This window comes from Trichomycterus rosablanca, chromosome 24 (genome assembly GCF_030014385.1).
Source record: "Trichomycterus rosablanca isolate fTriRos1 chromosome 24, fTriRos1.hap1, whole genome shotgun sequence".
NCBI classification, from domain to species: domain Eukaryota; kingdom Metazoa; phylum Chordata; class Actinopteri; order Siluriformes; family Trichomycteridae; genus Trichomycterus; species Trichomycterus rosablanca.
The window spans coordinates 4658381-4674452 of NC_086011.1; the positions used below are offsets into that span (position 1 = coordinate 4658381).

At 38.1% G+C, this 16072-nt stretch overlaps 1 protein-coding gene across 3 annotated transcripts; it reads left to right on the plus strand.

The window, feature by feature from the left end:
• The first annotated feature begins 4154 nt into the window (after window positions 1-4154).
• On the plus strand, window positions 4155-10172 carry miip (migration and invasion inhibitory protein). Of its 3 annotated transcripts, none has more exons than XM_062986752.1 (10): window positions 4155-4370; window positions 5348-5454; window positions 6465-6667; window positions 6847-6955; window positions 7039-7150; window positions 7579-7661; window positions 7739-7865; window positions 8325-8421; window positions 8717-8833; window positions 9776-10172. In XM_062986752.1, the coding sequence occupies exons 2-10, from the start codon at window positions 5424-5426 to the stop codon at window positions 9899-9901; spliced, it is 1005 nt and encodes a 334-aa protein (XP_062842822.1). In that variant the 5' UTR covers window positions 4155-4370; window positions 5348-5423; the 3' UTR covers window positions 9902-10172. The 3 variants fall into 3 exon arrangements, with proteins under 3 accessions (XP_062842822.1, XP_062842823.1, XP_062842821.1); XM_062986753.1 differs by having other exon boundaries at window positions 5373-5454; XM_062986751.1 differs by lacking the exon at window positions 4155-4370 and having other exon boundaries at window positions 4921-5454.
• Window positions 10173-16072: the final 5900 nt, after the last annotated feature.

Here is a 16072-nt window from a genome sequence, read left to right on the forward strand (position 1 = left end):
CAATGTGCTTGTTTTATTCAGGCAAAGGCTGTAAAATGCCAACATCAGTATTTTAGCAAAAAAAAAAAGCAAGCTTTAAAAGCTTTTTAAAATGATGCTATTAAGTTTAAATGTGTGTAATTAAAGAGCAAGTCAGATCGTTTTTGCTAAAAGCCCATATTATTAAGATTAAATAAAAAAGAGCCAATAGTCTGAGTGCTTTGTTAACCATTCTGCTTGTAATTAGTTGTGTTTTTCTGTTTGTTTTGACTGCTATTTAATTTTCTCTAGTCTTATGGGTACAAAAAATTCCGCATCCTATTTTTAACTTTCTCTTACGATTTCTATGCCTCTCGCACCACCCACACTCTGGCCAAGGGCAGACTAGAACTAATCAGCTGCTTCTTTACACCAACCTGCAGTGGATTCTTACAGAGAAGCAAACTTACTTGTTGGACTTGTTCATGTAGTCAATCTTATTTATCCTATTTGACCGCCTTGGCTGACACTTTTACATTTCTGTTTGCTTTCTTGATGACATTTATTACCTGTATTAAAGACTACAGCCCCATAACTACCTTGCTCTAATCATTAGTTCTTTTATAATAAGCATTAATAGTAGCAGAATACTTTCATAATTAATGCTAAAACTCCACTGAAGGCACCTTGCACAGGCAGAATAAGTTAAAAGCCCAAAAGGTCACTGTTTAAGTAGAGAGGAAGCTTTTTTTATTCTGTAATGTGTTATTGTCCTGAACAGACATGCTACTATTATGCACCACACACTCACTGCCAAACTAATTCTGTAACTCACAAAAACCCGTTATTATGGGCTTTGTTACCAAGGCAATATAGAAAAAAGCGACTGAATTATCTCCACTGCGTGTTGACCTCACTCCAGCAAATACTTATTAAGAAGACATTTTACTCAGCGCCAAAGTACTGATTAATTCTAATGTTTGCTCATATGATAGACAGTGTTTCCATTAAGCCTAATGCAACAAAATAGGCAAGCTTTTCTCTCAGCTTTAGTATCTACATATGGCAGAAGTATGTGGACACCTTATTGAACACCTTTGGAATTAATCTTAAATTAGTTGCAAGCCAAGCCTTTTGTTTCATCGTCAGTGTGTAATCACAAATGTTCTTTTGTCAGAATTCCCACAGACACACTTCAAACCCAACATTAACAAGCTCCTAATTATGGTTTATGAGTTTAGAATAAAATGTCCAAGAAGCGCATGGTCAAGTGTCCACATACTTTAAGTTAGGTAAATTAGAGATACAAAATTGCCTGTGACTGTGTTTGACATTAAACTTAAACTCATGAATCATGTGAAACCTGTAACTACCGTTTCTGTCATGAATAGAACCAAAGTGTGTAAAACAATGTTAAAATCCTAATAAATAATGGATAATGTAAAGACCTAAACTTTGTAAAGTTTTCTTTTTCTGTTTTCATTTAGGCTTTTTATCCAGCAGCCTAATCCTGCCTATCTTAATAGCATCTCAACCCTATCTGCCACCTTGCAGGAATAATCGACTAAAAGTGTCTCTTTGACACCCTGCTCGATAACAGACTGCCTGCTTCCCTAGCTGCTGCCCCCACTGTCCAAATCCACATTTAAATCAATATATTTGCATTTATGTTGTCATTACTGTTCCTATTTTGTTGTAGTTCAACTATTGTAGTGGAATGCATTTATTTGAAACCTGAATGGGCATGATGATCTAATTGAAAGCTTCTTCATCAAAGCCCTAAAAACTCCTGGTAATTCGATTAAATCAGGTGTACTGGGTGTTTTTGAACAAGAAATGACAAAACTGTGCTGGACTTTGGCCACCCAGGACTAAAGCTGAGCCTTTCATAACCTATGTTGTCAAAAGGATTATTTCGTTCATTTTCTTACTTGAAGTTCAAAACAGTTGGTGCCAGCGGGTCTTGCACTAGTAAATATGGAAGTCAGCAAAGCTGATTCGTTGTTGTTTACGTTGTGTTGGTGTACAGTGAACTGGGCGTTAATTAAACGGTAAAAGGATCAAAACTATATGGCATCTTGCTAAGCTACAAACATACTAAACCGCGCCCTCTGTGGGATGAAAAGAGCATTTTACAAGAAAAACTAAGGTTACAAATCTACAGACATGACCATGTACAGACATGTACCACAAATGTTAAATTACTGTATATATTTGATTTATAATTTTGAGATAAGAGTACAGAAATCAAACTTCAAGCACTGCCAAAGCTGCCGTGTGTCAGTGTTTTTGCTCTGTAAATAAGGCCACCATGTGATCTTCCAATAATGCAATGAAGCATTAAAACAGCAGGAAGTAAATTGCCTAAAGCACAACATGTAGGGGATAGTGGGCTAATAAGGAGTACAGGGAGGATCAGACTTGATACATAGGCCTAATTACACCAGACTTGTTTTGTAGTGTACACTGTGTGCTGAAAAGTGACATTATGTACACAGGAACCCCCCCTGCTTAGACAAGCGTGCATGTGATTACATTTAAACAATGTTATGCATATTGCAATGATTAATGTCTGCAAGGGCGTCCCAGGTTTTATGTAAATTGTTGTTCCTGTTTTGCAGATCGTATAGACTGCCATGTTTAGTTTGTAATGTGTGCTGTATAATTCATTATACATCATTTATAATGAGAAAAACACATCAGATCTGCCTTACTTGTAAAAGTAAATCTACAAGAAGACAAATCCTTGTTTTTTTTCCCAGCTCTTGTTATTCCATTCAATTCTAATGACTAAAGTACAGTACTCATGGTCAGGTTGAGAGCTGGTAAAATTGGACATGGGCCTGATTCTTGTCTCTGGTGACGTTCTGTAAGGAATTTTGCAAGTTTCTCCTGTCAGTGTGGATTGTGAGTTTTTTTCATTACCCTCTAAACCCTGCAGACCGTGGACTTTTAGAAGCCAAGTAAACTAAACCGACACCAATTTGGCTGTGTCCAATACTGCACAAACTGTACTGAACAGCAAGATAATACACTACTGTTGTATTTACTGCTATTCAAATAGACTATTGAGATAAAACAGATGAAAAAACATCTTTATTCATGCCATCCCTTACCCCCATTTAAAGGGCTTAGAATAGGAATATTTGGCACCCATATTAGATGCTGTACCACCATGCAATCTTTAAACAATTATTAATTTATTTATTCATATTTAGTAACTGCTTCAACTGCTTTACTGTCCATGAGGCATGAATACACCCTGGACAGAGCACAAATCCATTGCAGGATATATTGCACATATCATATTTTCCTATTCACATACACTTATTTGCATTAGAGCAGTATATTCAGTTTTTGCCTGTTTTTGGGCTGAGGAAACCTAAGTACCTACAGGAAAACCACATGGACACATAGAAAACTACTCACAGACCCAGGGCTCCATTATGTGCAACCATGTTGGTGTTGCATTCTTTTATCATATAATTATAATAAGATATAATATTATATATATATATATATATATATATATATATATATATATATATATATATATATATATATATATATATATATAATGTATAAGACATATAATTATAATATTACAATTATAAATAATTAAATATATATATTGTGTCTTCTCAGAGAGGGATGTTGGCACAGTTGGTAGAATGGGTGCTAATTGTACCATCTACTCTTAACAGTAACAGATTATCAGAACTGTACAATTTACTGCTTTTATAAAGAGGTACAATTAATATTGAGCAGAATTAAGTTACCCTGTTGATCCGGCCCTCCACAACAGTCCCAGTTTCTTATGTGGCCCCTTGGAAATTTTAATTGCCCACCTCTGCTCTAGAGGAATACAATTACCCTATATCTCCCAAAATCATACAGTATGTGATCTAGCTACTATAACTATCACACAATAACAGGAGTGCAGTGTAGGTGTTCGTACGTGTGTCGTCTACACGTGTATGACTTGTGGTTGCTGTTTCTTTAAATACACGCTTACACAGGTGCATTGTGGGAATTTTGAAAGTTAATCCCTGAGATTTGCTCCGTTTCCTTCATGGAGCCAAATTCAAAGCGAATAGACGTGGCTTTGCTGCTAAATACAGTTTGTTATTTATTTACTGAACTTATGTTTCATTAGATACAATTATTACTTGGTCGACGTGCGACATTTAATTTTGTTATTAAATATTAACTTGAACTCGTTTGATAATTTGCGTCGTTGTTTTAGTTGCTATGGCGACCCAAGGGTAGGTTTCAGTTAGCCGAGGCTGTTAGCTTGTAGAGTTCAATTCCAGATAGGAAGTCGATTCTGATTCAGATTCTTTGGATTTATTTGGATTTTACAAAAATAATCGATTCCTCAACGTGATTTGCTCGTCTCTTGATTTAAAAAGGTAAACACAAGTCTAAATCGAAGTACTACTACTTAAGAAGATAATACCGCGGTTATTATCTATAGTGTTTAATACTGATTTGTTAAGACTCGGAATGTCAAACGTACATGTTTTTCGTTTTATGATTTAAAATAGTGCGAAACTAATAATGTTTGCTTAAAAGAAATTATTGTAGCAACCACAACAGCAACGTATCTACAAATATTTAATTGGAAATTGATTCCAATTCCTCGGAGTCGACTCCTAATTCCTAATGAATGGATTTGTGGAATCGGCTCCAAGTTTTTTTTTTCTCAGTTGTGGTCGATTCCTGCATGCATATATTTAATATTATTCGTAGTATAATTCATATGTGCTATAAATTCACTGGGGAATCGAGACAGATTGAATTGTCACTATCTGCTTATGTGTAGCTTATGTGAAACTTTGTAATTTTCTGTACTACTTATTGTAGAGGTTATAATTAAATATAAATTCTTATCAAAATAAAACACCTTTATATTGCTCCTAATTTTAAAGTTTTAACATTTACTGCTAAATCCATAATTAAATTGTATATAGTATAATCTATCCATATTTAACTGTTGTAAAAGTGAGTGTTAAAACATCGACAAGGAACCGATTCATCCTCAGTCTCGGAATCGCTTTAGTTTTGAGGAATCGTAGAACCGACTCTTTGGTATCGATTCCCAGTCTATTAGCTAGCGGACCTAGCTGGACTTTAAGTGATAAATGGCTTCTTCAGAACACTTAGAAACTTTGCGAAAACGAAACAAGGAACTACTGGAGCAACTAAAGCAGGTAACGGAAGAACTACAGAGTATTAAATTACCCCACACATGCAAAACAGCAGCAAATAAATCACAGGGAAGTCCAGCGTCCGCTTGTACTGAAGATCTTTTATTAGTTAAGAACAAACAAAGATATCAGGTTCCTCTAAACGAGAGAAATGAAAGATTCGTGTCTAATGCCATCAGAGACACTCTTACTGTTTCTGTTGAGACTAACAGTCCAGATGTTGCCCGTCGCTCGTTGTGTAAGGTGGGGACACGGATGCAAACCAGGAAAACATCAAAGCCTGCAGGTAAGAATCAAAATTGTTCAACATCTGTGATGCTGTTTACGTTAAAACTGGAGTTGCATACATATCCTGTACTCAGTAATTAATTTATTATTATCTCTATATAAATACTCTACACTAGTGCAACCTGTACATTTGTTCATTAATGTAACTAACCAGTCATTTGCAGACACAGGTCAGGAGCATTATTAACTGTTCACATCACTATATGGAAGAAATGATCCTAGCTACTATAAGTTTAATGCCTAAAAATTGGCAGTGTGTTCCTGTTTTGGATGGAAAAGTGGGTCAAAGACTATTTTTAAATAACAGAAAGTGCATGTTAAAAGAAACTGCTGCTGAATGTTGCTCAATGAGTTATTCCGTTAACCAACAGAAGACATAACTATGGGAACGCTGTCATCTTCAGAATTTTGAGATTTGATGTTCTAGATAATAACAATTCCAGCCGTATAAATGTCAAATGTCATATTACCTGTACAAGCTTAATGTCATTGACATAGTGTCCTGACCTGTGTCATTGAGACAGTTTGCATGTTGTCATGGAACCTTCCATACAGACCAATGAAGAGTATTTAAACATTAGGTATTGATTTACATAGCACAGATACACAGTGTATCAGCTTTATAGATGTGACATCACAGGGTATTTTTGTGATAGACATGCTGCTTTAGGTCAATGTGCTGTTATCGTTAAGAATCTGGGAGCAATAACAGCTCAGCTCTAAAGCAATAGGCCAAATGAGTTTGCAGAACGTGATCACGAGATGCACACTAGCTTTAAATTACCATACACAATCCTAAGTGTCAGTTAGAATGGGTTAATCTGTTTTGCTTTTGAGCTTTGTGTCAGTTAAAAACAATGTTTTTAATAAAAGCATGTAATATAAATCTTGTTTATTTAGAAACCCAACTAAACTCAAGATGTTCTCATGTTTAGTGCTTCACTCCAGCTGCTTCAAAGCTTTCTTTTCATTTGATTTTTCATAACAGTTAAACGTTTTTGTCCTTAGGAAAGAACTCTTTGAATTTGGCCACCAATAAAAAGTGTAAAGCTTCTACATCAGCTGAACATGTGTGTGAACAGGGCCATGTTCCAACAGACACCACATATGACAACAGCCTCCAAGAACAAGAGAACATCTCCCTACATGGACACTTTAACACTATAGAACAGATTCAGCCCAAGCCCATTCCCTCGCAGAACATGTATCAGGTAGGTTGGAGTTCTGAAAATCTAAAGCACAGATTTGGCAGTAAAAGTTAAAAGTTTTTTGGACTACTTGGACACATTTTTCACATCTTTCTTTTCTCTTTCCAAGACATTTAATCTTAATTATTTTGGAATTTGATAATCTAGTTTCAATACTTGACTTTTATTTATGTGCATCACAGAAAGGCGTGAGACAAGTCACAATTCTGTCTCCTAATCAAGAGCTGGACAGCATCCTGCAGTTGGATAGACAACGGGTACAGCCTTTACTAGGCTATGACTGGATAGCTGGTAAGTTCAGAGAAATAATGTTTATCCTTTTTAATCTGAAGTAAATTGCGAGATATAATATCTTTACTGTGTTATTGTTTCAGGTCTGCTGGATGCAGAGAGCTCCCTGACCGAGCATACCGAGCAGTTCTTCAGTGAGCTTCGCACTTTCCGCCAGGTCAACAAAGAGGAGTGCGTCCACAGCCAGTTGTCTAGGTCAGAAAGGCCATTAGGTCATTTCCACCAATAAGTTGCTGCTGTGCCTTTATGTTTAAATTTGTAAGTGATGTTAAAACCTCCAATGTTTTTTTTTTTCTATACTGTAAACTAATCCACAAAGTTGAATCAGTTCATCTGGACACAAGTTTGTTGTAGAGATGAACTGATTCAACTTTGTGGATTTGTGTGCCTGGATTATTGAGCATGCATCAACAGACTGTAAACTAATACTTTTGCAGGCTACTGTAATAAAGGGGCACCTAACCTTTCCTCAAGTGAAATGAATTAAAATAGTGTTATGTACACAATGTTTTAAATGGTTCTTTGGGTTCCACATGTGGACATTTCAGGTCTTTCACAGGAATTTAATATGAACATTTTACAGCAGGGGCTGTAAACACTGTGTCTATGTTTTGCTTTTATAGGCTGCCTGGTGTAGGAGACCCTTTGAACTTCCCACTAGAAGAAGAAGTGACTGAACAGCAGCATACACCAGATATTCACCAATGTATGATTCATGTTTGTACATAAGTCTTGTTGTATCTGAATTTAAGATGTAGACGTAATTGTCGTTTGGGTTCTCAGGCACCTTCTGCTACCGAATCAACAGTCGCCTGTTCGCCACTCCTCTGGACCCTCAAGCTGTGTGCCCCATATGTAAAATGCCTAAAGCCAAACACCCACACACAGAGAAAGAACCTGCATTCATAAGGTATTACTGTAATCACAGGGCATTGGAAAAATCATTCAGTCTGCTGCACAATAATAAAAATTGGCTACATTCATATAAGACCGTTTAAGATTGACGGGCAAACTTGGTAACCCAAAGTGACCCATTTTGGCAAAACAACACTGACGTGGTTAAATAGGAAAATAATTGTTCTTGAGTGGTGAAGATAGCAAAATCTCAAAATTGCTGTACATCAGTTCTCTCCAATTAGCTTGACGGGGCATTTTAAACTAAATGGTTTCGTTTACCTATTAAACTGATTCGTGTTTTTCTCAGTTCCTAGTCAATTTAATGCAAACCAAAAAGTTGTGAAGACAAATTAATAGTTAATTAATTAGTTACAAAGTTGTGACAGCTGTTTAAGTTTGAAAGGGGTTAAGGGGGAATACTTTTTGAAACCACTGTGTGTAATTTTTGTTTTATTCAACACTTATTTGACAGGGTCAGTATTCCACGTTCAACACTTCTGCCGGCATACCAATACAAAGCCCATCGTCGCTGCAGTTTTGATCCATCGGACAGCCTCGGCTTGCCCTCTGTGAGTGCTTGCAATCAATATCCCCATTAGTTTCAAAGGTGTTTTATGGGGTTGAGGCCAGGGCTTTATGAAGGTCACTGGATTTTCTTTTTAAAAGTCAGGAGGGGTGTCCACATACTTTTGGCCATATAGTGTAGTTTGGGTTAAAATTGCTGGAAAACTTCTTTTAAGTGAAATGCATATTTTACGATTGTTTTTAAGTTAAAATTTTAACAGAAGAAACAATTATCTAAAATTGAATAACACCTCTCTCTTAAATACTTGGTTAAAAGCACAGTTATGATCTCTGTCACAGCACTGTTCATCTGGATGGCTGAACATTACTCAAAAAGCTGGCTCTCAGATGAGCAGTTTAGATCTACGAAGCTGCATGGAGGTGAAGCCAGATTTGGACACAGTCAGCAGTCAGCAGGTAAAAAGAAGATCAAATTACGATGGCACGTATAATTATGTTGTGATTTTGTTGTGTTGTCAGATTTTGTTTGTTTTTCTGTGTGTCTTTTTGTCTGCAGTTGTGTTGGGTTTGGTTTCCCTGGAATCACTAGGCCCAATGCAGAAACACACTCCAGTCAGGATGGCAATTAATCTCTCCCCCCATTCGTCAGACATAGCCGTGTCTGTATGTAGACGCCCAATCGGAGGATAGCCCCGCTGGGGATTTAAACCCTGGATCCCAGCGGTAGTGGGTTAGCACAATTTACTGCTGCGCCACACGAGCACCTTTGCTTTCTATAACAATAATCATAATAATAATGCAGTCTATACCATGTTAAATCTTGAACAGTGTTAAAACCACTAAGCAAAACATTACAATGTTAAAATATGCTTGTGGAATTAATCTTTAGTAGTATAGAATTATTTTTTATTAATTGTAAAAGTCAATCTGTACACTTCTGTTCGTTTTGCAGTTAAAATGAAAAATTGCTTTAATGTAGGATGAGCATTGGCATCAAACTGAAAGAAATTTTATGTGTTCCAGCCTCTCAATCACCAAAAAAAAACTACTGCAGATTTCAAAGGTATCCCAAGTTGCTATAAAATGCTATCGCTTATCAATGTATGTAAACTTTAGATTTGAACTTTATATTTGCATGTGTGTTTGCATACTGTGTTTTTCTCCACTCTTCACTTTTAAATGCTGGAATTTCCTGCAGGTCGGTCAGTACAGGAATGCCATGTTCTCATTTTATTTTGAGGAGGTTTTTTTTCATATGAAAAAATATCCTGAGTGTGTCTGACCTTTTGCTGCTGGAGTTTTTGTGTCAGTTTCATTTTTGCTGTTCTTTTAGATTTATGTGCTCTTTTAAATTCTGTGTTATTGGTAATTTATGATGTGATTTATGCCTTTGTGTAGGATCTCTCTGTGTCAAGGGTGTCTGGAAGTCGGCGTTCTGATCAGCTGTTGGACATCTCTCGCCTGGCACGATATCGTTTCCAGCATCTTAACACTTGGAGGGATAAAACTAATAAGAGATACTAACTGGTTGGGTGTGTGACCATTTTGGAACCACTGTGGTTGTATGTGTGTGTGAGGGGGGGCTTAGGCCATCAGTTTATTGTTTAAACTGCAGTAACTTCTAATGTATTTCATTAATTAGTCATTAATTAGTTGCTGTTACAGATCATTGATGCCACATGGCTAAAATACAATTACTTTTTTGGTTACTGTTCTAGAATAGAATTAATTATCTGATTAGCCAGTAATGTGACAGCAGTGCATAAAATAATAGTGTTTATATTAAACATCAGAATGGCTATAAAAATATGTTCTGAGTGACTTTGTGGCATCTTTGTTGTTGTAAGTTTCTGATTTGAATATGTCACAGCTGAGGTTCACCTGGGACTTTCCTGGACCATCGGCTTTAAAATTTTCTCAGAGTAAGCACCAGTTCTGCTGCCAAAAATACCTTGTTGATAAGAGAGGTCAGAGAAGAATGGCCAGACCTGACCTGAGAGAAAATCTGCAGTGACCATAACAACAGTTCCATGGAAATCTACAGCTACATTGGAAAGTCTAAATTGACTCCAACAACGTTTCCATTCCATGGAAATCTGCAGCTACACTGGAAACAAGCTCACTGAAACTGGACAGTTCAGTTTAGAGTTTTTTCTGTAACCTGCAGATGGAGGTTTCAGAATTTTGGTGTAAACTAGATACATTCAAGGACAAATCTGGCTTGTTTTAACCCCTTTAGCGACAACACCTTTAACCAAATGCTTTTGATAACTCAAGATCAAGTTCTACATTGCTTTTTTTATGCCACTCTTCTTGGCAGAATCAGCCACATTGGAAGTATTTTAAACATGAACTTTCTGTTTCAGGTCACAGTGTCTCAGTGGAATTCAGTTTAGGTAATTGTAAAAAGAAAATGTAGCCTTTTTCAAATGTGTGAAGCTCAAATAATTTCCATATCATTGCTTTTTTCTCATATTGATCACCAAAAAGCACCAAAAAGAAAATTTAAAATTTAAACCTGTTTATTTTGTTTATTTAGTGTTAAATGGCCATGGATGTTAAGTACTGCTCGTAATGTTATTGCAGATTTTTTTTTTACTGCACTTACAGTGGGGCCAAAAAGTATTTAGTCAGCCACTGATGCAAGTTCTCCTATTTAGAAAGATGAGAGAGGTCTGTAATTTTCATCATAGGTACACTTCAACTATGAGAGACAAAATGAGAAAAAAAATCCAGGAAATCACATTGTAGGATTTTTTAAAGAATTTATTTGTAAATTATGGTGGAAAATAAGTATTTGGTCAATAACAAAAGTTCAACTCAATACTCTGTAACATAACCTTTGTTGGCAATGACAGAGGTCAAACGTTTCCTGTAAGTCTTCACCAGGTTTGCACACACTGTAGCTGGTATTTTGGCCCATTCCTCCATGCAGATCTCCTCTAGAGCAGTGATGTTTTGGGGCTGTCGCTGGGCAACACGGACTTTCAACTCCCTCCACAAATTTTCTATGGGGTTGAGGTCTGGAGACTGGCTAGGCCACTCCAGGACCTTGAAATGCTTTTTACGGAGCCACTCCTTCGTTGCCCGAGCGGTGTGTTTGGGATCATTGTCATGCTGGAAGACCCAGCCACGTTCCATCTTCAATGCTCTCACTGATGGAAGGAGGTTTTGGCTTAAAATCTCACGATACATGAGTTCATTCTTCCCTTAACACGGATCAGTCGTCCTGTCCCCTTTGCAGAAAAACAGCCCCAAAGCATGATGTTTCTACCCCCATGCTTCACAGCATTCTTCTTCCTCCAAACACGACGAGTTGAGTTTTTACCAAAAAGTTTCATTTTGGTTTCATCTGACAACATGATATTCTCCCAATCCTCTTCTGGATCATCCATATGCTCTCTGGCAAACTTCAGACAGGCCTGGACATGTACTGGCTTAAGCAGGGGGACACGCCTGGCACTGCAGGATTTGAGTCCCTCTCGGCGTAGTGTGTTACTGATGGTAGCCTTTGTTACTTTGGTCCCAGCTCTCTGCAGGTCATTCATCAGGTCCCTCCGTGTAGTTCTGGGATTTTTGCTCACCATTCTCATGATCATTTTGACCCCACGGGATGAGATCTTCCGTGGGGCCCCAGATCGAGGGAGATTATCAATGGTCTTGTATGTCTTCCATTTTCTTACAATTGCTCCCACAGTTGATTTATTCACACCAACCTGCTTGCCTATTGTAGATTCACTCTTCCCAGCCTGGTGCAGGTCTACAATTTTCTTCCTGGTGTCCTTCGACAGCTCTTTGGTCTTGGCCATGGTTGAGTTTGGAGTCTGACTGTTTGAGGCTGTGGACCGGTGTCTTTTATACAGATAACGAGGTCAAACAGGTGCCATTAATACAGGTAACGAGTGGAGGACAGAAGAGCTTCTTAAAGAAGAAGTTACAGGTCTGTGAGAGCCAGAAATCTTGCTTGTTTGTGGGTGACCAAATACTTATTTTCCACCATAATTTACAAATAAATTCTTTAAAAATCCTACAATGTGACTTCCTGGATTTTTTTTCTCATTTTGTCTCTCATAGTTGAAGTGTACCTATGATGAAAATTACAGACCTCTCTCATCTTTCTAAGTAGGAGAACTTGCACAATCAGTGGCTGACTAAATACTTTTTGGCACCACTGTACATCTTCTTACATGTTGATCAGATCCGTTTGACCTAAAAGATCCGTTTGACCTACAAGAAATAATGTCATACTGTAGTCATCACTACACCAGACTGTGGCTTTATCAGTTAAGATAAAAGCTTAACAGATTTTTAGTCAGTGCAGATGATGTAAAGCATTATGTGTCGTCATTAAGTCAAACCTTAAAAGAGAATCATGAAAACATGCTGTGGGATAATATCACTTTTCAAATTTTATCAGCCATTTTGTAAATCTGTGTACACACTGCATACAGACAACTTCTGTAGCAAACTATTTAAAAAATATATATATTTGTGTCATATATAATGTGCAGTTACTTTATATAGGTCAAAATATATCTGCCATGTGCAAAAGTTAGCCTTTAAGCCTTGAATTGTGTCATAAAAGTATACATATACAGTGTATCACAAAAGTGAGTACACCCCTCACATTTCTGCAGATATTTAAGTATATCTTTTCATGGGACAACACTGACAAAATGACACTTTGACACAATGAAAAGTAGTCTGTGTGCAGCTTATATAACAGTGTAAATTTATTCTTCCCTCAAAATAACTCAATATACAGCCATTAATGTCTAAACCACCGGCAACAAAAGTGAGTACACCCCTAAGAGACTACACCCCTAAATGTCCAAATTGAGCACTGCTTGTCATTTTCCCTCCAAAATGTCATGTGATTTGTTAGTGTTACTAGGTCTCAGGTGTGCATAGGGAGCAGGTGTGTTCAATTTAGTAGTACAGCTCTCACACTCTCTCATACTGGTCACTGAAAGTTCCAACATGGCACCTCATGGCAAAGAACTCTCTGAGGATCTTAAAAGACGAATTGTTGCGCTACATGAAGATGGCCAAGGCTACAATAAGATTGCCAACACCCTGAAACTGAGCTGCAGCACAGTGGCCAAGATCATCCAGCGTTTTTAAAGAGCAGGGTCCACTCAGAACAGACCTCGCATTGGTCATCCAAAGAAGCTGAGTGCACGTGCTCAGCGTCACATCCAACTGCTGTCTTTGAAAGATAGGCGCAGGAGTGCTGTCAGCATTGCTGCAGAGATTGAAAAGGTGGGGGGTCAGCCTGTCAGTGCTCAGACCATACGCCGCACACTACATCAAATTGGTCTGCATGGCTGTCACCCCAGAAGGAAGCTTCTTCTGAAGTTTCTACACAAGAAAGCCCGCAAACAGTTTGCTGAAGACATGTCAACAAAGGACATGGATTACTGGAACCATGTCCTATGGTCTGATGAGACCAAGATTAATTTGTTTGGTTCAGATGGTCTCAAGCATGTGTGGCGGCAATCAGGTGAGGAGTACAAAGATAAGTGTGTCATGCCTACAGTCAAGCATGGTGCTGGGAATGCCATGGTCTGGGGCTGCATGGGTGCAGCAGGTGTTGGGGAGTTACATTTCATTGAGGGACACATGAACTCCAATATGTACTGTGAAATACTGAAGCAGAGCATGATCCCCTCCCTCTGGAAACTGGGTCGCAGGGCAGTGTTCCAGCATGATAATGACCCCAAACACACCTCTAAGACGACCACTGCTTTATTGAAGAGGCTGAGGGTAAAGGTGATGGACTGGCCAAGCATGTCTCCAGACCTAAACCCAATAGAACATCTTTGGGGCATCCTTAAGCGGAAGTTGGAGGAGCGCAAAGTCTCGAATATCAACCAGCTCCGTGATGTCGTCATGGAGGAGTGGAAAAGCATTCCAGTGGCAACCTGTGAAGCTCTGGTAAACTCCATGCCCAGGAGAGTTAAGGCAGTTCTGGGAAATAATGGTGGCCACACAAAATATTGACACTTCAGGAACTTTCACTAAGGGGTGTACTCACTTTTGTTGCCGGTGGTTTAGACATTAATGGCTGTATATTGAGTTATTTTGAGGGAAGAATAAATTTACACTGATATATAAGCTGCACACAGACTACTTTTCCTTGTGTCAAAGTGTCATTTTGTCAGTGTTGTCCCATGAAAAGATATACTTAAATATCTGCAGAAATGTGAGGGGTGTACTCACTTTTGTGATACACTGTATGTTAGATCCTGAGAGTTGTTTCGGTTATTAAGTTTTAGAAAAACAACAGTAGCAGAATTTGTGGATTTGCTGTGGCACTCCGAATTGTCAGGTGCATTCTGTTTGCTTTGATTATTCTTGAGATGTATTTAGATTTTGTTGAAATTTAAATTAATTGGATATAGTTTGGGAAAAGTATACACCCGGATCTAGAAGGACCCACATTTTATACTGCGTTGTCAGGATGAAAACAAGCTGTGTAGTCCTTGGAACTGTCTGTGGATCTTCACAATCAATTTGTGGGCAGGAGTAGACTGAAAATGATATAAAACAACATCAAGCACTATATCGGTCTAAAACAGGCATTGCACCTGTATGTACGGCGAAACATGGTGGTGGCAGCATTATGCTATAGAGTTGTTACTCAGCGGCACAGACAGAGAGCCTGGTAAGAGCTGAGGAAAGAATGAATACAACCAAATACATGAACATCCTTAAAGAAATCGGTTTCCAGACAGACACAAACTCAGACAGAGCTTACATTTGACCCTTCTATGTGACACTGACAGTGATCTGAAGCATACAGCCAATCAACCTATAATTTGCTTTGAGGCAAGTTTCTGAATATCCTTGACTGCCCCAGCCAAAGACTAGACTTAAACCTCGTAGAGACCTGAAGATGGCAGTGGCTTTCAACCAAAACCACTGTTCATTCGTAACATGTTCGGGTCACTGGAGTTCTTTACCAACTCATTAAATGTCTTTATGGACCTTGCATTGTGCCCATGGGCACAGTCATACTAAAAGAGTAAAGGGTCTTTCCCAAACTGTTGCTACAAAATATGAAATATTTATAAAGTATTTAAAAACAGATTATATGAAATTATGAAATAAATAACATGCTCTATATGAAATAAGGTAGCCCATATAGTATATGTATAAATATAAAAATACAATATCACAATCACAATATATAAATTGGGGGGTTAGGATTAATGGTAGGAAACCCCAGCTGCAGAGAGAGAGAAAGAGAGTTGATTGAGAGAGAGAGAGAGAGAGAGAGAGAGTTGGTTGAGAGAGAGAAAGAGAGAGAGAGAGAGAGTTGGTTGAGAGAGAGAGAGAGAGAGAGAGAGAGAGTTGATTGAGAGAGAGAAAATAAAAATTTAAATTCTGGATGCACCTAAAATCCAGTCCCACAACAAGCCTGCAGTTTCAGGCACTCCAATCCCAAGAGCTCTACCCTGAAAAGAGTCCCCTGTGTCAGCTGGTCCAGAGACTGACCAACACACTGACCCCTAACAACCCTAACTCTCTGACCAGCACTGCTTCCCAAACACCAATCAGAATCACCCAAATTATCAAACACCTCAAAAACACTTATCTGGAACATTGGAGAACCCAAACTCAATCCCAAAACAGACTAAATCTGACCCTAAAACATGAATACAACCCGGCCACGTATCTCCTCACTGTCCG

Excerpts from the sequence above, each read along its gene's own strand:
- miip (XM_062986751.1), top strand. The coding sequence starts at position 5,103 with ATGGCTTCTTCAGAACACTTAGAAACTTTGCGAAAACGAAACAAGGAA. Across the intron at positions 6,956-7,038 it reads AGGCTATGACTGGATAGCTG|GTCTGCTGGATGCAGAGAGC; the intron begins GTAAGTTCAGAG and ends TTATTGTTTCAG. Across the intron at positions 7,662-7,738 it reads TACACCAGATATTCACCAAT|GCACCTTCTGCTACCGAATC; the intron begins GTATGATTCATG and ends TTGGGTTCTCAG.